General features: G+C 37.9%; 1 protein-coding gene across 1 annotated transcript in view; it reads left to right on the top strand.

The window, feature by feature from the left end:
- LOC134882265 (testis-expressed protein 264) overlaps positions 1–21,561 on the top strand; it is a 28,952-nt gene extending 7,391 nt beyond the window's left edge. The window contains exons 3-4 of the mRNA XM_063909883.1: positions 12,769–12,934; positions 19,103–21,561. Of these exons, the coding sequence (XP_063765953.1) occupies positions 12,769–12,934; positions 19,103–19,374 (438 nt within the window). The 3' untranslated portion in view covers positions 19,375–21,561. The remainder of the gene's footprint in view (positions 1–12,768; positions 12,935–19,102) is intronic.
- Positions 21,562–22,929: the final 1,368 nt, after the last annotated feature.

The following is a 22,929-nucleotide window of genomic DNA, read 5'->3' as shown; positions in this document are numbered from 1 at the left end:
ATCTTACTCTATTGTGAGGTGTTGATTTAACATGATGGTCATTTTAAACCAACATATTAGAAACGCCTCTCAGTACAATGTAATAAAGCACCAGAGACAGCCTTCCAAATGACTCAGAAAGGTTAGATCATCAACTCTCTAACATAGTTTCAGAAAAACTGAACTGCACAACTTCATGAAGAAAGAAATGTGCTGCAGGCTGTTATGTTAGACTTCTGTACTTTAAGTAAGACGGTCAGAATAAACTCAATAAGCTGACTCAATAACAGAACATATGTTTATAGTAACCAATATAGGTTCTGTCTATAATGTCTCATGTGGGTGGCTCTCTGTCAGCCATTATTGCCGGTTCAGCTATTGATATGCATATTGACCTGTTCTGGTAGAAGGCAGGGTTGGAGAGTAGATGATGATTCACAAGTCGTCTGTCTATCGGGGTACATCTGACATATGAATGTATTTTCATGCAATTGAGTGGATAGTTACCTTAAACCAAGTGGTGAAAACATATTTTAAGAGTTTTGGATCTTGGACTTCTGCCAATAGAAAACACATTTCATCGACAGCCATGAAATCCAGTATGAGATTTGATTCCAAATCCTGTGGTTATGGCTAGAGGCCCTGGCAATATGTTTCATTTCAAATGTATCTCACACAAATTACATCTTTGGGTGTAACTTGGACAGTTCTTCAGTGCAGGTGGATTTTGCAGCTGTTGGCTTTTTGTTTTCTGACAGGAACTTCGTTCTTTTTTTTGCACTTTATTTTATCGTTAAAAGAAAGCCATGTAGTTATTTAAATACAGCTGTGGGAGCTTCAGTATCAGTTCTTACTTGGATGCGTCACTGCGTCTCCTGCTAGAAAACACTGTTGAATTTCAGACTGCATTCAGGTTATCACATTGTAAACACAGTAGCTAATATTGGAGGCAAGAGAAACATGTTAGCGGACTTCCAATCTCGTGAACTCTTATGTTTTTGTGTATGTGAGTGTGTATGTGTGTGTGCCATGTCCATCACTCTTTGTGAATCAGAGATCAAAGGAGAGGAGAGAAACTGGCGCGGCAGTAAATAATAGCAAAAAGCAGTCAAAACTCTAAGACTGAGCCAAAATAAAATGAGTGCACATAAATTAGGTAAATAAAGTATTTTGTTTCCTTCTTTGAAGGTCCTGTTGGGTTGGTGGGTATTTCTTTATAAAGCTACAAAAATATTTTAATTGAAAACATTGCTCGCATTCAACAGAAGCAGCCTAAAAGATTAAACTGCTCTAAATCTGTGTCTGTTATTGAATAAAACATGCTGTTGATGGCTGAAACTTTCAATATCCCAAGTGGGGAGACCTTTTCAAACAAGCTCATCACCATTAAACATGCCTGGCTTGTCATGGCAGAATGATTTCTGTCAGACATTTGAGCTGCTGCCCCACGGTTGGGCCTGATATTTGCCTAGTCAGACCATCGATCGGCCCCAGTGTTTTTCTTCAGTGCTTTGGCACTTTAGTGTGGGGCTGCATCACAGATGCCTTGGCATCCTGAGATTTGATTCGGGCATGGTGGCCAGGCCTTCAGACTGGATTGGGGACTTGGGTTGTAGAATGTTATTGCTGACATTCAGAGATCTAAAGGTTTGTGAAAGGCAGACGATGGAACATTTGTTCGCTTCAGGGCACTGACGTTTCTTGCCAACACAGAGGTTCTGGACTGAATATAAAGCATGCTTTCCTTTATTCCTTAGAAATGGCCTTTTTAATCAACTGACACACATGTTGTGACAGGGATCATAAAGTCTTCCTCAGCACATTCGCCTCATTTTTTAGGCATAAGGTGCTGGCTCTCATAGTTCTTATTAGTGACATCCACATGGCCAAGAGTGATGCAAAGCAGTGCACAGATGCTAGTCCGCAGGGCATGTTAAACGTGCAGACTTTTGGCAAAGGGTGACATGCATTCTGAAAGGTCATAAAAGGTTATGAGGTTTATGTGACTGAATAATGGTGGCAGTGTAAGATTTAAAGTCTTGTTAAATTATAATTCTGGGTGGTGTGTATAACTTTTGAAATATTCTTATCAAGTAGAAAGAGGACCTATTCATTCAGACAATTATTCCCATTGGTGGGCTTATGCTTTATATGGGGAAGGAACTGAGGGAAGTTAAATCCAGAGCTCCTTAGGATGTTTTCCATGCAGACCTTTTGGAGCTATTAGTATTCAGTACACATTGTACACATTTATTTTTGTGTGCGTACGTTGTTACTCATGACACTTATGACCTTAAAAACCTAAAAAAAGCTTGTATATGGCTTAGTCTAAATGTTGAGAGGAATTAAAAATGCCTTATCACCTCTTTCAGAACACAGTCCCAATCAAAAAGTGTACTGCCTTAGCCATATAGTCTTTGCAATTTGGGTCATGGTCAGTATAGTTGGAAATATCTAATCCAGAGTCATTAGGGTTTAATCGCACAATACTTATTATTGTTAGCAGTAAGGTATGAACTGGTAGAGTATTGAACCTGTTTCTGTTAAAACTCTTTTTCTGTGTTTTTTTTTCCTAAGAAACTTGTCTTGGGAATGGAAAGGTTGTCTTTTTCAATTCCCCGAACAGACCAAAGTTGGTAGTGTGGACTGGTACTTAGAGAGGTTTCAGGTGTGTGACAAATAAAGAGGGTTTTCTAGAGTACTACTGTCTTAGAAGGATCCTCCGGAATCCTCCATTTCTAATTATAATTCTATACCCTCAGACTATCTATAATTTCTGTGAAGAATTTCAAATATCCAACTTGATAAATATCCCAGTTATCCCTCATCGTCTGTTTTTTTTTACTAATTCCCTCTGGATGTCTTGTACTCACAAACAACAGGCATTGCAGTTGAAAGTATGTAAATTATGTGAGCTCAGTAAGGAGTTTCAAAAAGGAGCAAAAGTGCCTTATTACCCATAATGCAATAAAAATGAGGGTGAACGCTTAGTTTAAGACCTCATCTATAAGCACTGTTTATTTCTTCTCAGGATGAGGGCAATGTATTGTTATGAAGTCGATATCTTGGGTATGTTGTTTTATTACTGACCAATTAATTATATTAATGATCAAAATGTTTTGGGCCTCTTTCTTAAAGTGTTTTGCATCATGATCCTGTGTGCTCATTCCCATGGGAATCACTGTGGAATTTGCCCGTCAAATGTTCAAACATGGCTTCTATCCTCCAACAGCTGGGAATCTACAGTTGGTGGTAAATGTCACATCTACATATGATTGATCTGATTCAATCTTTACCCTCTTTGCACCGTTGCTCTGATGATCACAATTTGAGAAGTGTATTTATTTTTGGATATGGGACAAATAGTTTGTTGCCAGCAGCCATCTTATCACTCACTTAGGATGCGAAGATTGAACTATTGCTTAAAAGATATATGCTGTCTACTCTGATTTTATCACTGGGGGATGGTGTGCTGTTTTATTTTCTCCCTGGTTTGTCCTGCTCTTGGAGGTATGTTTGAAAAGATGACTGGAGTAGCTCTGCATATAACCATTGTGGCTGTAGTTTTCTGACTTAAATCCTTCAGAATGACATACATACACACATCCACAGATTGAAAGTAAATACGGAACTGTCTTATTAGCTTCTGATTTGATTAAAACAACAGTAACCCAAATCCCTCAGAAACTCCCCAAGTAGATGTTCAGACTTTTAGAAATATATGTTAAATAGTTTGATTAAAAAAAATGATATCCTGCATTCAAAATCAACCTCTGGCGTTAAACCTGCTGCTGACGTGTTTGTGTTTGATTGACATGGCAAAGCAAATTACAGAAGTATTTTGAAAATCTTAGTTTAAGCTTTATTTGGACCACACATTGCATTATTAAGCTCTTTCCAACACGTGGTCAGATTTCTATCTCTGATGTGGCTTGGAATTAAAAGAGAAGAACACACACACTCATCAATTTACACATGCAAATTAAAGAAATTTGCTCTGGTGTCCCCCCCTTGAGGGATTTTCTGAATAGCAATCCAAGAGGCAATTTTGAACCATTCAAGTATAAGCCCGGACAAGAAGGTGGGGGCACCAGAGGTTGGAACCTCACTAAGATAACTAAAGAAAATGGGAAAGATAAAAAAAAGGGGCTTAAGACTTAACTACTTTATTCAGCTCAGTGACTTTCAAACAGTCCTTGTTCATTTGTCAGGGCTGAGTAAGTCTGTGTAAAGAGGGTTGTTGCTTGAGTGACACCTGGATTGTTCGTCCTGGCACTCATGCCGGCAGCCCCTTTGAACTGCTTTTTCCCTTCAGGGCTTTGAAATGAAATGTAGACTATAAAGGGGCTATAGAGATACGATGTTCCATTATCCCCTCTCTGTGTGAAACAATAGGACTCTTAGAAATTGTCTGAAAAGACAGTAGTACTATTGAGGAAACATTATTGCCCTGCTGTGTTCACATTGAAAATAACAATGCGATAAAGCATAAGAGGATGTTATCAAGGCTGACAACTTCACATCCAGGCACTACAGATAAAAATGTGCCTACTGGCTAATTCTGCCATATTTACAGTAATGAATATGCACAGAGAAATAACCTGAAGCACAAAAAAGAAAAAACCATGCCATTTTAAATGAAGTCTTTATTTGCAATGGTTAGAAGGGTGAAGGAAATGTAGAGAAAGTAATTGCTAGTAAGAGCAGGGTAGCAGGCCAGAGATGGAGTGGTATCTTCCATTATCTTACAGATCACTGTCATTAACACACAGGCAACAGGAAGCGGTCAAATGTCGCCCTGAATTACATGTTCTTTGTTGCCACTGACTGCTATTGTTGGCTTTGCAGTGCTCCTTGAGTCACACATTAAAGTAGTTTAACAGCAGAAGCTAAAGAGCGGACTTAGTTTCAGCAAATGGCAATTTCATGCCTAAAGTCAGTGTTGCACTTTTTCTGACTTAAAAAATTCTGAAATCTGATGAATTGCCCTGTTGAGAATGATAGAAATATATTGTGGGTGTGAAGTAAGAGAGAAGTCTGTTGTCTCTGTTGCTCTGCATCTCTTCCTATTGAGACATAATCAGCTATAGCATTACACACCAGAATCTCCAACCAAGCTTTTTTAGTCATAAAAAATACAATATTGTCCATTCGTAGTTAAATTGTTTTTGAGTGCAGTTTATTCAGTTGAGTAATCTTAGTACCAGTGGAACTCGGCAGTCAAGTTTTGTTGGCGGGTCAGTTCCATTTTCCAGTTTCTGTTTTCTCTGTGAAAAAAAACTCACTGTGCTGCTGGATAAGATGGAAGGTCTTGAGGTCATGTTATCTGTCTCTGTTCCCTGCAGCCACTGAAAGCCTGCTGTCATTACCATCAGGTGAATATTTTGAAGTAATTTCTACAGTTGATAGTGTCCCTATGGCATTTAGCACCAAAATGTGTCTTCGTTCATGAGTCTGAAATGATGGATGTTATCTTCCTGTTGCTACAATTATTTTTCTGCTCTAGGTTTTATGAAACATTAATCTGCTGCATATGTCTTCTTCAAATTCATTGAACCATTGCTGACAGCAATATGAACTCAAACATGTGGCAAATATGACAAGGATGACACTGAAAAGACAACTGGACTGAATCAGAGACCGCTCTTGCATTTTTATTAGCACAAGTTCAAAAGAATCAGAACCTTTACTGTTTAGCTAAAGAGGCACCAGCAGTTAACCTTGAACTTTGAAGATAGATTATAGATGTATTATTTAAAAGGATGTTATTCATCTGTGAAACCACACATCAACCACAATCCTTACTTACCCTGGGATCAGGAAAAATATCTGAATTTATTTTGAGCATTGATATATTGCATTTACCTTAAAGGAATATCTCTTGTGCACCCAATACTGGTGGCTTGCTAAGGCGGTCTTATATACTGTATATTTGTCAATGGCTTCCTTTGCTTGTCTTGTCAAGAAGCCAAGATGTTCCGACTTTTATGTAAAACAGACTTGTTCAACCTCCGGCAGCAATACACATTGGTTGACTTTTTCCAAAGACAATAAATAGTTCTGTTACTTCCCAGATGCAAAAGTCACAACAATCTACATTGTAACAAATAGAGGTGATTAATGAATTACAAAATTGCCTTCAGAAAAATATGAAGTTATTTTCTTGGAAGTCATTTAGTGAACCTTTTTATGGAAAGTTTGCAACTAGTGAAAACACACTTGAATGTATTGAACTCAAAGGTGCCCTGTGGAGTCTTTCAAACAAACAAAAGGAAAATCAGACACTTGTAACAACAACAAAATACCGTAACTAAAATGATCCTGCCAACAGATCTGTTTCAGATTTATCTCTGAATGTATTAGTGCATATTATTTAATTGACTTTCATGCTATTTATTATCTTTTCATGCGTTTTCTTAATTTGCACTGTGTTGAGCTCTTTGGGCCACCATGTTTGCTAAGGAAAGGGAAAGATAAATTCAATAAATACAAACTGGTTTGTAGATTATCTGAATGTTGTACAACGACAGGTATCACTTTCCTGGCGCTTTGTCCCATCATCTGACCACTTTACCACTGACAGCATGATGTACCCTTCCCTTTGCTTTCTCCTTAGCAGACATGGGGCTATTGTTTAGTAAGTAGTCGTTGTTTGTATCCGTCTGGTTACAGAAAGACAATTTGTTGGCGGTTTTTCTCTGAACAAGATCTCTATTTTCCCCATCAATCTCCCACAGGGCAGCAGCTCTTCACTTTTCTCCATCAATTTATACCTTTCTTATCTCATATACGCATATACTTTCTCTCTAATATATACAGGAAGTGCAATTCCCCCTGGGATTTGGTGTCACTTATCTATTCTTAGTCACAGTCAAATACTGAAAATGCTTACTGTTTTTTATTCGTTCCCATAGTAATCGCTGCACATATACTCATTATCACATGCCTGAGCTGTACAACAAATACATGTAATTATGGGCTTTGATACTATATATATGTTACTATCAAATGTATGATATAAGAGATAAGAATATGAGCTTATCTAAAATTCCGATAATATGACTTCACTACTTATATTCTACCTGAGCCGCTTCACCATTATCTGTAAGAGGGAGAGCTTTTGTGGCAACATAGGCAGGTCTTTCTTTGACAGACTTCTTTTTCTCATACTTTTGTAAGATGCATTTCTTTGCGTTATACACTGTTAGTCGGGCAAAACATAAAGGTTAGGAGGTCTGTTTGATCTGTGAGAGATATTTGAACACTTTTAAATTGAGTAATAAATTGATAATGAAGTCAACTCCTGAAGGAGCAGACCTCCAACAAAACCTCCATTACACAAAGCAAAGGGTCTGAGATTTTGTTGATTTTTCCCATTAGTGATTATTTTCTTTATTCTAAGGTATCAGGGGGAATTGTGCTCAAGAAAAATGGACCATGTTGTTTTGCCTTAGAAATAATATGCTGTTCATGTGTAGACATTCCTAATTCAGATACAAAGAGATTCATGGAAATGCAAACTGGACGGGATTCTTCAAGAGCCACCTGAGAAAAGCATATCTTATTTCTTTGTGTGTTTGGGGTAAATGGCACCTGTAATAAATGTTGTTTCAACTTAAAGTCGGTTGCTATCTGTTGAGAGAGTGATGAGTGAGACAACCAATGCACAAAACACACTATTCATAATTTAATCCAACATGGTATCCTCCTAGAGAGTGAGCACACGATAGTGAGTAACAGTAGCCTTTTAAAGAGGATGACATGAGCAACAGTAAAACACTGACAGGTTGTACAACGCCATTTGGGCCAGGGGACTTCTGAAAGAGGGTGACCTCTCTTCTTCCAGTGCCATAACACTTAACATCAAAGCATCTGTTTTCCCAAAGATTCCAATACTTCAGAATAACTTTGTTATAGGTTACATTTCACAAGGAATGCATTAATTAAAGCTTTTGCAAACAGTAGGCTTTGTTTATGTCAGGTTTGACTTGGTTGATTTGCCTCTACAGTGCCAGCACTTTTTTTCCTTTGTTAAATCCCTCGTCTGGTGCCCAAATGTATTCACTAAATTGTCACGCCGTCAAAGAGTGCCTCTTTATTGCACGTGTATAATATCTTCTTTCAGGCAGTCTGTGCTTTGGTGTCCTCTTCCCCATCAACACTTCACGCTCCAAACTGGAGATAAATGTTATCTTCTTTTGTCGTTTAATTGCTGCTCGTAAGGGAAAACTGATTAGGAAACTGTATACTAGTAACATCCCTTGACAAGAAAGGTCATACTTTAAAACTTAAACATTTAATAATATATAGAAAAAGATAATGATGTAAAACATATCTAAATATTATACTCTTTGACTACTGAACAGAAACCACATTTAACAATCCCTTATAGTTAAAGGTGAAAATACACATCCTTTTTACATGATTTATTGTGTTATTGTAGGAGTACAGTGTCTTGTAAGATATTATTCTTTGTCAATCTGCTCTGAGCTGTTTAAATACAATCGTATAATTGCATAGTCTCCCATTGTTGCGCTGTAATTTGACCTTTATTACACTATAAGTCACAGTAAGCTGACCCAAATTAACAAACTTCAAATGACTTTGGCCCTCACACAAATTTGACTGATTGCCTAATTTGCTTTAATTATTAAAATTAGAAATACATACAGTTCTCCAAAACAGCCAAATCTTAGCAATATTTTATTTGGCTTTCATAGTTGTTCTAAAATGTTGTATCAAATCTTTATCAGAATCAGATAAGATAGTGCATGTAAATATCTGGCGCATAATGTGAACAGTGCTCTACCCGGATACATCTATGGTTTGTAGAGGGCGTATATGACTTTTCAGGAAAAACCAACTCATCAAGCTGAAACATAATGCTGTATGATGCCACAGGGGGATACCAGAAATATTGTTTTAGAGCTCTAAAAATACCCTGTACAGTTTAATTTATTTATCCAAAGACAATGTATTTGCCCAGGGGTCCCGTGCAGATGTTGTTCCTCAGGCTAAAAACCTTAAAAGAAAGGACACTTGCACATCCTCTTCTTCATATAGACCTTCCCTTACAAGTTCCCTCAGGAGCTACAGAAGAGTTTCTACAAATACAAAGCGAGCATGAGAAAGGGCTTGAGAGGTGATCGAGGTCTGTTTGTGTGATGTTTTTGGTAATCCCTTACACTCTACACATTTCTTTAATTTTTAATCTGTTGTTCTCGCAGATTTCCTTTCACTAAGTTTCCATATAACAAAGCAACAAAATAAGGTTTACTTATGTGTGACGTGATTAAGCTCAAACTTTTATAAGCCATTATAAATATGTCATTGTGCTCAGAAACACTCTGTGAAGTGAAACACTCCTGAAGATGTTTTTAAGAATATCTGCCGTTCTCCATATTTGGTTCAAATTCTGAAACACATTCATGGGTATGGTTCATTGTGTTACTCTGTATATCAAGTTATGGTTGGCAATGGTGGACTTTATTTCTGCTTCTCTATTTTTATTTTCAGTTTAATCAAAGTTAAGGGAGGTCATCTTCGGTTGGCTTTGTGATTTCCCATGTCTATCTCCTTAATAATGCTACAATGTTATGATGTTTTCATTGCAGAGAAACAAAATAATATCTTTCTGTCAAAAAATATTGGTATTTCTCTCCGGTTGAGGTTGATGTGGAGCAAAAAAAAAAACACATTCCTATGACCTTGTTGCTCTCAGCAGCCTTAAGTGCTCTCCTGGGCTCCAGAGGCACTGATACTGCAGGAAAGAAGTACGGAGAAAATCAAATAGAAATCAATAACTTCACTAACCTCAATCCCGACCCAATCACAAAAGCCAACTGTGCACAGTTTGTCTCAGCGATTCAGGTCTAATTATTTCCCTGACCTGTATCGTAGGCATTCTGTAAGACAAAGAGAAACCTACCTCACTGTATAGTTATAGGCTCAGTGGGTTAAGTTGCTGTTTTGCTCATAATTAATTTTAAAAAATCACTGCAGGGCTGCAACTAGTGATTATTTATCAATCAACTTGTCTGCAGATTACCCTCTCAATCAATCAGTTAAATGTTTTAATATCAGATGTCAGAAAATAAGGGCAAACTTTTTTTTTCAGTTACAATGACAGAGCACGATTTTTCCAAATCCATTGTTTTCTCACTGGAAACGGCAATGATTTTAGGCTGTAAATAGCTGCAGCAGTCAAGTGGTTGTTGAATGCCATACCCCATGTCTTGGCTTTTTATTCACTCATAATTTAAAGTAAATGCCAGCCTCTTATTTTTAAAGCAGCACCTCCGTTATTAAACTCCTGGAGTACAATTTCTGCTAAGAGCACACACTTTTAAAAAATGAAACCTCCTGCTGAACATTAATCCATTTAGAGTGAATTAGCATTTAGCATTCCTTTATTCTTCACTCACTTGTCTGGCCATCACTGTTTGTCTGAAAATGTAAGAAGCACTCACTCTACACCTCCAGTCGAATGTAGTTTCACTTCTTCATTAATGAAAAGAACATTTAAAAGTTGTATGTGCTAAGACAGTTTCCTCTTTCTGTTTTTGGAAGGAATTCACTTGAGGTTAGATAAAAAAATGTATGGATGTGAATTGGTTAGGCATTCATAGAAAGTTAAAAATAAAACATAAAAGTTGAACACATGAAAGCATGACATTCCGTTACAAATGCTGATGCAACGATAAGGATTCAATCAGCTCTGAGCAGAAACATTCTGAATGTTTTCTAACTCACTTACTTTGTTAAGTGAAATAAGGTGTCCCAAACTCAAAAGCTTATTTACAATGACAAGGAAAGTATATATATTCAAATTTCAAAATTGTAATCTGGACTCCTTTGGCAAAGAGAGTAATATACGTTAAAAGATTTTAACCAATATCTTTTTCTTACCAAAAACGATAATAACAGAGCAATGTACGAGCAGCCAAGTTTTTTTAAGTCACAATAGTACAACCCCTGTGTGGCTGAGCAGAGGGGTCTATTATTGTCTCCTTCGGGGTAAATGTAGTGCTTTTAAAGACCATCCTTAGCATATACTGCTTTCATGCTTGGATCTTTAAAATGGGCTATTAGACAAACAAGTCTAATCTTATTTGGTAACTGTTGTTCTGCAGTACTGTATATTTTGTTTCTCTCCAATCCTTAGTTGTGCAACCTTAAGCAGAAACTAGCCAAATCAAATGTCTTGTGCATCCTTTGCACTATTGAGCAAAAAACATTCTGACAAATCAGAATTTGCCAGGGGAAATGTTAACGCTGACACTCACAATGTAGCTGTCATGCGCTATATTTTATTTTCACATTAGATTTTTTATTGATAGCATTTTACGTCTGCTTGCATGCGTCCCTTCTCAACATGCAATATGTAGCAGTAGCTGATGAGGCACGCCAATGAGGATACACAGATGTTCCTATAGGAAAGGTGCACAAATAATTGATGCTTCTGAAATCAATGAAACTGACAACGTTGCTTCTGCAGACGACAACAACAGAAAAATACTGTCATAGCTGGGCTGAGGCACAGATGGGGAGCGAAATGATTGGCTCTAGTTCATAAAGAATTGAGCTGTCTGCTTTAAAGAATATATCTTATGTGTGTCTGTCAGTCTGCGAGCCTGATTATCAGATGCTTCGTGTGCGATGTTCATGTAACTTAACTGTCACCATCTCACTTTGCTTGAAACTGGAACGTCAGCAAGGGGTACAGGGACTCGTATCCCCCAGGATCTGGCAAGAAATGATAACAATCTGAGCCTCTACTCTTGGAGAGATGTCATGAATTTGCCATGGTGTATGAAATGATTTATGGTACTTAGTGTAGTTAGAGACATGAGACAAGATGAAACACATGGTTCAAAGATACAGGAATAGTTTGAGGTGTTAAAACACTATTCTTTGTCATAATAATGCTTGCTTCGGTCCTCACGCTATCCACACATGCAACACCCTCTGAATCATCAGTCATTTTCTACATAAGAAAAATAATATGACTTGTGATTAAATGTAGAGTATGGCATCAGATGATTATCAACATGTCATTTATTAAATTGAATCAAACAACAACACCTCACTCTGGCAATAGTAAAATGGACACATAGCAATGGGAACTGACTCTATTTTTAGACAGTGTGTTTGAAGCATTGCTTGACATTTAGCATATGCCAAAAGGGTGAAAGTAACAGAAATTGGATGTACATCAGCGGAATAACAAAACATGGTGTATGAAAGGTTAATGAGCCCAGAGAACTAAAGTGGTATCCGTCATGTGAGACTTCCCACTTCTACAGGAGTGAGATAAGTAACAGAAGACGAACAGCAGGCAGAGTGTGGAACATTCATGAAGACAGATTGTAGGCATCTCGGAAGTGTTGCATCACATTTGGGGTGTGAAGATGGGAGAAAAGGTTACATGGTTTGGTTTAGTTGGTGTATTTGTGAGGTTCCGACACATGATATCAATTCATTTTCTCTCACTGTTGACAACACACTGACTTGTAGGATTATCGGCATGTCTGTGCTTGTATCCCACTGTTGTTTCCTCTATCCATATCATGTAAATGTATGGGTCTAAACACAGAGCAACATTTCCAGTGTTAAACAGTGTTGATGGGACTCTTTTTATCATTTATAGTAGTAAAATTGCACCTTAAATGTCCAATTAGCAATAATTAATTTGAATGAATTGTGCAGTTTAATCCCTATTAAAAAATGTAAAGGAAACCTGAAATGTTTGTTCCTTTTTAATTTTCAAACTTAAATTATCTCATGCAGGAAAGGCGACTGTGTGCACACCCATTCCTTGAGATCTACAGAGAGGGTCAGATTCTGTTCATGGCCCCCTTGGCCCGGCAAGACGATTTCTATGTGCCTGAAGTCCGAAAGGCAGAGAGGAGGCTGTCGGAACAAGAGGACTTGCACAGTGACTCAGATCTCTCAGGTATGTGGACTTCTAAGAACATCATTTCCTTGTACTCAGGCTAACCTAATGGTGTTCAAAGCCCTGTTAATCTACACAGGACCACATGCATGTGAGTCATACTGCTGTAAAACATGGGCAGCATCCCTTAATAACCATTATTATTATTATTATTATTATTATTATTATTATTATTATTATTATTATTATTATATGATACTGCAATAAGCTGTCTGTTCGTCGCTTTTGTTACAAAAATGCACTCCTTGCGTCAAATTTGGTAAATGGTTAGGCTAACAATTGCAGTTTAACTTTTTTGCTTAGTGCTTTCTCTATTCATGAAACTTCTTTATAACAGAAGTCTGCAGTGCAACATTTGTGGTTATTAGATTAAGTTAATCTTGACTCAAAACGATCCCTTTTCACGTTCGCCAACGCTGCTGGTGCCAGAAATGAAATTGATGAGAGCAGTAAGACTGAACCAAAACATTAAAGTAACAGACCGTAAAACAAGCTGAAACTGTTAGTTAAGCTTTGGGGAACTGAAGAGTTGAGTGATAATTCTGTCACAACAACTGAACCTTTTTACAACTGTAAGTTTAGTACTTTTGAATCATTGTTGCTGTAAAAACATTGATTGGTGGTAGTTTTAATGGCCACCAAGACACCTTTCAAAATATTGGAATTGGTTATAAATACCATAGAATTGTGTTTAAAAAGTTTTTCGGTCAGAAAGTTTTCTCCATCAGTTTGATCCAGTCAGCTACTTTTTGATAGCCATTAGAAAGCAGCATGATAGGCACCTGGGTTTTGGCTCAGGCAACAAGCCATGGAGATGCTTGGGAGGGACCCAGGGGAATTTGACCCTTTTGCTACTGCTGTTTTGTTTATGAGTAGCCCTGCGGAAGCAAAGTGTGATTGACACCTTCCTAGGTGTTAATGAAAAGCCCAGACACAACAGCTTCGGGTGCAAGTGTGCATCCACTCACAAGCTGTCCACAGATATACGGACACCACTTGGGAGTCTTGCTTTCAATATTGAAGATTCAATTTCACACAGTTCCACTTGACATTAATTCACCCTCACAAGACGTAATTGTGAAGGAGTGTTTTGAAGAGTCAATCCTGGGTGAAGTGAGATGAAGCAAGTCCAATCATGAGTTGTCATAGAATAAGCCTTTTTGATGATAACAGTCTCATTGCACGTTCCTGCTACAGCTTTGTGGCAGAGGCCATATTGTTTAATGCAGTTCAATACAAGCAGAACATAATGCATCCAAATATAGCCCAGCTGAGACTTCAAATACACATAAATATAACCACATAAAAAACAACAGTATACACAGGGGACAGTATGGTAAAGTATGCATTTCCTAATGACATGTTGTTGATAGAAAGGGAAACATGTTTCCATGAGGATGCACACACTCACAAACTGAAAACAATATCAGCATCGCTCTTTCGGCTGGTAATGACTCATTTTGCATTAAAAATACACGAGTCGGTCACCCCAACAACCTTATATTAGTTTGACCCCTGACATTTGGCATCACATACAGTACGTTAAAAGTCCTTCTGGATCTCCACTCTTGCCACAGAGATGAACTGAGTGTTGTTGTCACATTCCCTGCCTTTTATTTGTCATGGGTGCAGAGTGGGAACGGCATCTGGGTCCATGACTGGGAATGGTAATGTGACAGGCAGCTATGTTCCTGTCACAGTAGGATCAACTGGACCAGGTCAGTGGAGCATTCAGGAAACCTGAGGCCTCTTTGGTCCATTGACCCCAAACAAACCCATCTGCTCCCCACTACTCCCCCATACCGACCCTGTCTTAGTGACTTGATCAACCACCAGACGCATCATTCATGCCCTAACTGTCAGACAGCAATGAAGAAAACCATCATTCTCTAACATACTCTGTGGATCCACACAAGTCTCAGAGTTGATGTATTTCAACATTTAATTCTAGTTGGCCATTACAATGTTTACTAAAAGTATGTGTTAGTTGTCACCATGTGTCTTATTTAGCCAGTCCATGTCAAATATCAAGTCAAAGCAAGTATGGAATGAAGTCTCAAGTCCAAGTCACACATTTGCTGATTAAATTGCATATCTGTCATGTCTCACCATTTAAAATGGATTTAAATAACATTTTAAGATTGTCCTCTGAAGGATTAGTTTGGGAAATACATTTGTTGTTGTTTTTTGAGATGGATGAGAATATACAAACTCCTACCTGTCTGTTAAAAGCTGTTGCCAGTAGCTATTAGCTTAATTGAGCATAAAGCTATACAGCTAGTCTTACCCCCGTAAAAAATATTCTGAAGGTTCTGCCTACCATTTAACTACCAATACCATTTAGTTGTATTTCGTTTGTTTAATCTGTACACCAACAGGTTGTGTTTTTTATTGAGAGTTACCTGCTATGACATATTTCTTGTGCTACTGCAATGACTTTCTCAGAGTACTCACCCTAAGGTTGCCAGGCAACAAGCAAAGACTGACCAATTAATAATAGCATGTTAAATAATGCGATTTGAAAGGGCTGGTCAGCAGATTTAAAAAAAACTTTGGACACAGTCTGACTGTCTCTCCCTACTTTCAAACTGTGAGCGTTTGGGCTCAAACCTGGGTTCCCAATGATGGAAGTACCACCGGTACTTTGAAACAAAATATATTTATTTTTGAACAGCCCGTTAACAACATTCTTGCTGGCTAGTCGCTCTCGTCCGGCGTGGGAGTTGGAGACCGTTCTCCCTCAGGACCCAGTCTACTGCAAAAGAACCCAGAACCAGGTTACGACCATGACTTTAATCAGTGCCTGATTACCTGATCCTGATCAGCTGTCTGGCCTCCGGCTGAGCCACTCCTACCACTCCAGCAGCAGGCGCCCTAACCACAACCCACTGCCACACAAACATTTTGCTTTAGCTTATTACTTCACACACACATATGATATTCTGTAGTGTATTTCCAAATATAAACTACTCCTTAAAAGCTCTTGAAGATAACAGTGGACTTAAGCCTTCATATAAGAATGACATTCCTAAAAAGTGTGAGTTTGCTCATCTTAACCGGCTGAAGTTCTGCAGCAACCATCTCCGTCTCAGTCCAATAATAAAATATTTACTGCCACTCACACGCATCAAACTGGACAATTTTGAGGCTGTGGTGGAGAGGAGGACTCTGAACAAACTGTTGTCCATCATGGATAAACCCACCCACCCTCTCCACCTGCAGCTGGAAGGACAGCGGAGCTCCTTATCCAACAGACTGCTACAGCTCCGCTGTCACAAGGACAGATACAGGAGAACATTCCTGCCCACTGCAATAACACTTTACAATAATTCCCCCCCTGGCTGGCAGACAACTCACTGCTCCATAGCCTCTCTGTAAACTGGACATAACATGCACACCGTAACATTTGTGTATTTCAAATTTTTACTCATTTTAATTCATTTTTATTTTAGTTCTAATTATTTGTTATTTGTTATGCTTTTTCTTTTAGTATTTTGCTGCTGCAATGAAAACATTTCTCAGTTTGGGATAAATAAAGTATTTCTGATTCTGAATCTGCTTGAAGGCACTATTAAACCCCTCCAATCAAACGAAGCTATCATTCCTAATGTGTATATTCCAATCCAAATGGGAATTTTCTTTCATTGACTGATTTAATTTTGCGACTTGCTTTAGGCGTTCAACCAGAAAAGGAAAACCAACACGAGACCTAATGTGTGGTCTATTGGAGCTCTGTATGCATATTTTAAATATTGTACTCCATCAATCTCATGCACCTGAAGTGGATGGAAATCAATCAGGAGGAGCTTGTGCCTGACATTCAAATATGAATGTTTTTATAAAATGTCCCATGCATATTATAAAGATAAATAAGAGTTAATTATAAAGTGTTCTTTGCATTGGGCGCTGATTTGCATGCCTGTTTTTTTCTTTCATGCATCTTCTCTTGCACCAGGTGAAAATCATCATAGTCTGATGCAGTCTATGCAATGTTATTATCTGGAATAAATAATATATAATTTAATCAGCTGTGCAAAGTACTGCAATTAGTTTAAGTTCATGCTCATGTGTGTGCCCCCTCCTGTCCCCAGTCCCCAGTCCCATATTCTTTGTCAACATCATACGATTTCCACTGCAATATCTCTCTAATTTCATATTGTGGGTATGTGTGGCACAACAGCGTGATCCTTAAGCTCTTTTATGTTTTGACTAAGTGCATTACAGCACTACAGCAAGCATAGTGCTTGCTGGGAGTCTCTTAACTTGAGCTCAGAAGCGTGACGCTCAAAGCGTCCCTAGAGCGTATAGTTCTGTTTTCCATCTTTGAAGTATAATAAGGAATGACATTTTTTCTTTGCCGTTTGGTCTCTCAAGAGATCCTCGCAGTAACTGACCAAGTGAGCAGCAATTTTTATTTGTCGTATTTCTGGTTTCAAAATCTATGTATTGTATGACTTTGTTTAGGTTACAACAAGTAGAGGAAACACATGTGTTGATTGTTAATTGGTCATTTTGAAGAGTGGACTGTTTTTGAAACAGTTTTGTATTAGCTTAAAGCTTTATACTTTTCCGTACATTGTTCTACAATTGAAATGCATAGCTGTCGAAGGCTTGTCAACCTGTCATTTTGTTAACTGTACAAATCTCAGCTACTTGTCGCATATCATAACCACCTGTATCATGACAAAGCCTGCGTCTTGCTCCTGTCCACGACAAGCTTGCCTAATGTAAGGAGATATCGATTTGAGAAGGGCTTTATGTGGAAACACCCTCAGCCACACAAAAACAAAAGGTCAACAGAATGGCACACAGGTATGAAGCTGATCCTATTAATCTGCAAGGACCATACTTCAAAACACTGTGAAGTCAAGTGATTGGGCTCTTAATCTCCAATTAAAGATCAGAAGACCTTTAGCTTACAGGAGTTTCTAATTAACAACATTTCAGTGCCTATTTTGATTCAAGACTTTGAGTTGGAGCGCCTCGTGTTGCTGCTCATCCCATAATTCATAAACAACCAGAACTGTTTCGCGGTTTAGCTTTATTAAGATTGTTTCTTGTCCACTAATCATTCTTAACTGAACTGAATGTGCTACAATCCTTTTCATTTTCAATATACATTTATGAAAATGACAAATGGATACAGCATAAGATAAAAACAAGCTGGACGTTTAAGGGACCTGAAAGCAGCAAATAGCTTAATATATGTAACATGATGTCCATTACCTTTCTAGTGTCCTCTAATTTAGTGATTTTTCGGTTTCACTTACCATCAAGTCCATTTCTCTTTACATGAAGCTGAAAGAGAAAATAAAACTTGACAGTAACTGCAAAATTAAATATCTTTATTGTGGCCTGCCTTTGACTGACCAAACTTTATATCAACTATTATTGAATGAATTGCCATTACCATGGAAAAGGTATTCATGGTTCCCAGAGGATGAATCTTAATGACTTTGGGGATCCCGTGACTTTTCCTTCAGTGCCAGCATGAGGTTGACATTTGTCGTTTTGAGTGAAACATCTACACCACTATCGGATGGATGAAATTAATGTTGGTACAGACATCCATGTCTCCCTCAGGATGAATTTTAATAACTTTGGTGATCCCCTGACTTTTCACCAAGTGCCAGCATCAGGTCAAAACTTCAGCTCATTTACCTGCCTTACTAATTGCCATGCAGCCACAGCTGCACTTTAATCTTATAGCTAATAACCAAATGTTTGTAACTGTGCATGTTTACGTAAACATGTCGACTTAAACATTATACCTTGTAAGTGTTAGCTCTATATCTGTAAGCATGTTGGGCTCTAGCTGTAGACATTAGTGTTGTTGTGTGGTCTTGAACAATTTTAACTGATTATATTTGATTAAAGCACACTTAATATGCATTTCATTTGCAGTTACATCCATACATACGTATATGAACACATATTCCCAAACGATTCACCTTCTGGAGTCTGGAGTCAAATTAAGCACATGTTTGTGGAAGAGAAAACTGATATCCTATATAGTCATAGTGCAGCTTAAATACAAACATGCAGATTTTGGTAACTTCCCAGCACTGGATATTCTGGGCAGCATAGCTTTCCTCATGTGGTGTTTGTTTGTAGAAGTCCTCTCACCATCTGTGCACCCCTCCCCCTTCTGTTTTATCACTTCTCTAGGTGCAGACTCAAACAGTGAATACAGCTCAGGGAGTGGGGTTCTTCTGTCGGACAGCAGAGAGACGTCCCTGGCGGCGTCCTCAGTCCACTCAGTGCCTATCCAGGATCAAGAGGATAGAAACTGCAATGGAAGAAGCTCCCGGGGAAACTCATTTAAAGAGCTGGACTGGGAGCAGAAAAACAGAGAAGAGCAACTTCATGAAGACTCCGACCAGAAGAGCCCAGAGGCTCCCACTCAGGAGTGGTGGGGTGCTGTTGGAGAAGAGGAGTGAGACATATTAGTTGAGGGAGGGGAGGAAGGGATTGAAATTTGAGAGGTTTGGAAGTTCAAACTATAAAGAGGTGTGCCAATTTGGGTCCATGTCCAAAAGGGGAGACATTAAAGGATAAGGGAGGTGGTATTTTGTTTTTGTTCTTTTGAACACTGAACAAATCTCATGAAAAGAACCAAACAATGTTTTTTTCTTCTGAACCATTTCTCAACGTCCTTGCCCTGAAAGCAAATTAGTTTAGAAAAAAATAATAATAAAAGGGTAATGAATTTGTAGTTTCTTTAAAACAAAATTAAGAGCAAATGTAAATGTTCTAAAACAGCGCTGTATTTGTATAGAAAATATTACAGCAGTGAAACGTACATTTAGTACTAAATGCATTAAGTGAGTATTTTCTGCAGCAGGATGGTTTATTCAGGGCCAACTCTAAGGAAAACTACAGTGACCGTGTTCATGAAATAAGGGTCACAATGTCCAACAGTATATAAAAAATAATATAGTAATATAGTAAGTAATAGTAACTGAACCAGATTACAATTTTAAAGTGAAAGTATTATAAACAACAAATATGCAGAACTTATCCAGGTAGCCTGAGATTCTTGAAACATTTTTACAGAAGGTATGTCTATGTTTTTCCAAATGACAAAGAGGACTGAGGACCTGGTTAGAAAAACCTTTTACTTGAAACGTCTTTAGTTTGCTGTACTGAGGCTGAACATTATTGCATTTTACCAATATTTTTTTGTTCACAAACAAATGGAATTCTAGTCATTTTTAAAGACTTGACAAACGGCATTGAAATGACTGTAAGCGCATGGACCTCACAATGTGATGTATATTTTTCAGTTTTTAAATATTGTGTTTGACTGAAAGTGTGTTGCCCTGAATTTTTCTGTGTGTTTTTTACAAGGCTCTGCGATGGCATAGCTCTGTTGGTGATGCACAAGTTTTGATATAAATGTTACTTCATCTCCAAAGAGGAAAGTGTGAGTGAATGCATATTTGCCTAATTTGTGAACTCCTCCTGAGCCCCTCGGAGATTGGGGACACGATTATGGTGAGTGTGTGGCCTGCTTCCATTATCAGTCATAAAAGAGATGACAAGGCAAGTGGGCTAACGATTAATATTAATTTCAATTACACTGAAAGCAAAGAAAGCTCTGTGTGACTCTACCTTTTATTTACAGTCACTCTACACCTGCTTTCTTGCATCCCTAAATTATTCTCAAACACTTATTCCTAGCTCGTTCATTTTCTGTTCACCCGTCATATTTTTTTCATTTATGCCATCTGCTTTTCCTTTGCACAGGCTAATTTCTGCTTGTTTTTTTTTTTCTCCTTTTGTTATTTTCTCTTTCCCTCTGAAATAAATATGGCAGGTGCATCCTGAAAGACCACCTGATGACCCACACAGCCTATAATGTGTGTCCAGTCATATCAATATCCTTTATCTTCTAACAAACAAGAGATCACAGTGTGCTCGTCGCAGCAAGCCGTGCTCACCTGGAGGGTTCAGGCAGCTCAAACGATGTGCATGTGTTTTATCAAGTAAGAGGAAAGCCATACGTGACAGTTTCAACTAATGCCATTTCATATGAGCTAAAATATGTTAATGTAACATTCTCCAGGTTTTCACTTGGACAGAAATGAGTAATGCTTGAAAGCTTTTCTCTGTCCCTTCGCTTTGCTGTTGTGTGTTTAATATGACTAAAAACACCACCAACAAGGCTCTCTTTAAATATAACTGTGGCCTTACATTGACAGATAAACTGTCATCCTGCAAAGGCTACACAAAGAGGCTGTTAAAGCCCAGAGATAGGGAAGAGAGGGTCGTTTTACAAAAGCTATTAAAGTTGTGCTATTCCGTCTATCATTATGCATTCACAGCTATACATGCGTACTCATTATGCATGAATGATTATCCATAATATTAATTCAAACTAAGATGTTCGAATAGGAAAATTAATTCAGCTCCTTATGCTGACTAAGGCTTGTGTGTATCCATTTAGAGATCTGTTTATGAGTTATCTTTAAAACCAAATTATCCAGATGAGCCATTACACCTTATTATCTGACCAGGCTCACCTCAGTTGGATTTTCTTTTTTTTTTGTGTCTGGCTGTCATTTCTGTACATTATCCTTCAGTGTTGTCTTTGAGGAAAATAAAAATGCATTAGGGATATTTAACTACACCAGTCTTTGGCCTATCAATTGCTTGTTTAACTACTGCATTATTAACTCCACATGCAAACTTTTAAAAATCACAGCTAGCTTGTTACAGAATCACTCATTCAGTAAATTAATCTGAATTGAAGTTGCCTCAGAGACCTAATTGTCAGAATGCTGAAGTTTCACCTGACAAATGTTCTACAAATAAGATGATCTATAGTGGGCGTTTACATCTGTAATCTAAATGCTGATTGCTCTGAAGATGGGCTTACATTCCCACAGGATAAAGTAAATAGAGATGAATGAGCTTTAAGAGTGAGAGTGAAGCTCTGAGATGCTTTTTGTGTGTATAATTATAACACCTCTCAGATAGCTGTGGTGGTACTCCTTTCTTTCTTTCATGCACATATGGGGTAGTTACCTGCCGAGTACATGCTGATCTGTGAATTAATTGTAGGCTATAATATGTATTGTGCAAACAGGTGCTGCATAGGGAAACCAAACATAGCTTGATTTAACTACTGCATCATTGGTGTGAAACAGTTATTATCTCAGTGGGTAAATGATCAGGGCTGGTCGTGCCTCTGCAGCTGGGAGGATTTCATTGATAAGGATCCCTGTCCCTTTCAACAATTATCATTCTGTATTCACAAAAGTACATTTTGAGATCTGAGGTGTTGACATCACTAAAATGGTTACAATTTGACCTACATGTTCAATTAGTGGATACATAGTTTGCCAGTGTAGCCACTGTCTGTTTTACCTTCAAATAAAGTAGTTTCAGAGATCTGGGAAAACTTGGCTTGTTATTAAGGCTTGGCTTGTTTCTATTTGTCTGAATGCTTGTATTTTCAGCAATGTTATGCTATTTTTTTGTGTTCCCAGCAATATTTTAATTAATATAAAGGTGTCATGTTGTACATCATCCTTTAAGCAACGATGAACACTTACTGTGGAAAGTTGAAGCTGCCACTCCATAGGTACAGAATCATGAAAAACAAACAAAAAGGACTGTCTTGAAATCTTTAAAAGAAAGCATTAGTTCTAATAAAAGCCAAGATGACATATTTCCATACTTTTGAATATCAACAGAACCTAAACACAACAGAAAGACACTAAATTGTTTTTCTTGTCATTATGCATTAACATTGAATTATCAGAAACCCAAAAAAGAGTGCAGAAGTCAGACTGATGCACACTGACCACTGGCTAGAAACACTTTGTTTCTGTCCTCTATAATTTCACTTGACATTAATTGGCATGTTCGTATCTGAAATTCGCATTTAACCCACATGCTCTCAGCTATTGTAATGTAAACTACAATTCTATTTCAGGAGGAAATTGGTCCCTTTGTGTTATCTGAGGGAATTATGCAACTAGCAGGAC

Source organism: Eleginops maclovinus, chromosome 20 (assembly GCF_036324505.1).
Source record: "Eleginops maclovinus isolate JMC-PN-2008 ecotype Puerto Natales chromosome 20, JC_Emac_rtc_rv5, whole genome shotgun sequence".
NCBI classification, from domain to species: domain Eukaryota; kingdom Metazoa; phylum Chordata; class Actinopteri; order Perciformes; family Eleginopidae; genus Eleginops; species Eleginops maclovinus.
The sequence above is the reverse complement of the archived record's forward strand: the minus strand, read 5'-3'. Positions and strand labels throughout refer to the sequence as shown.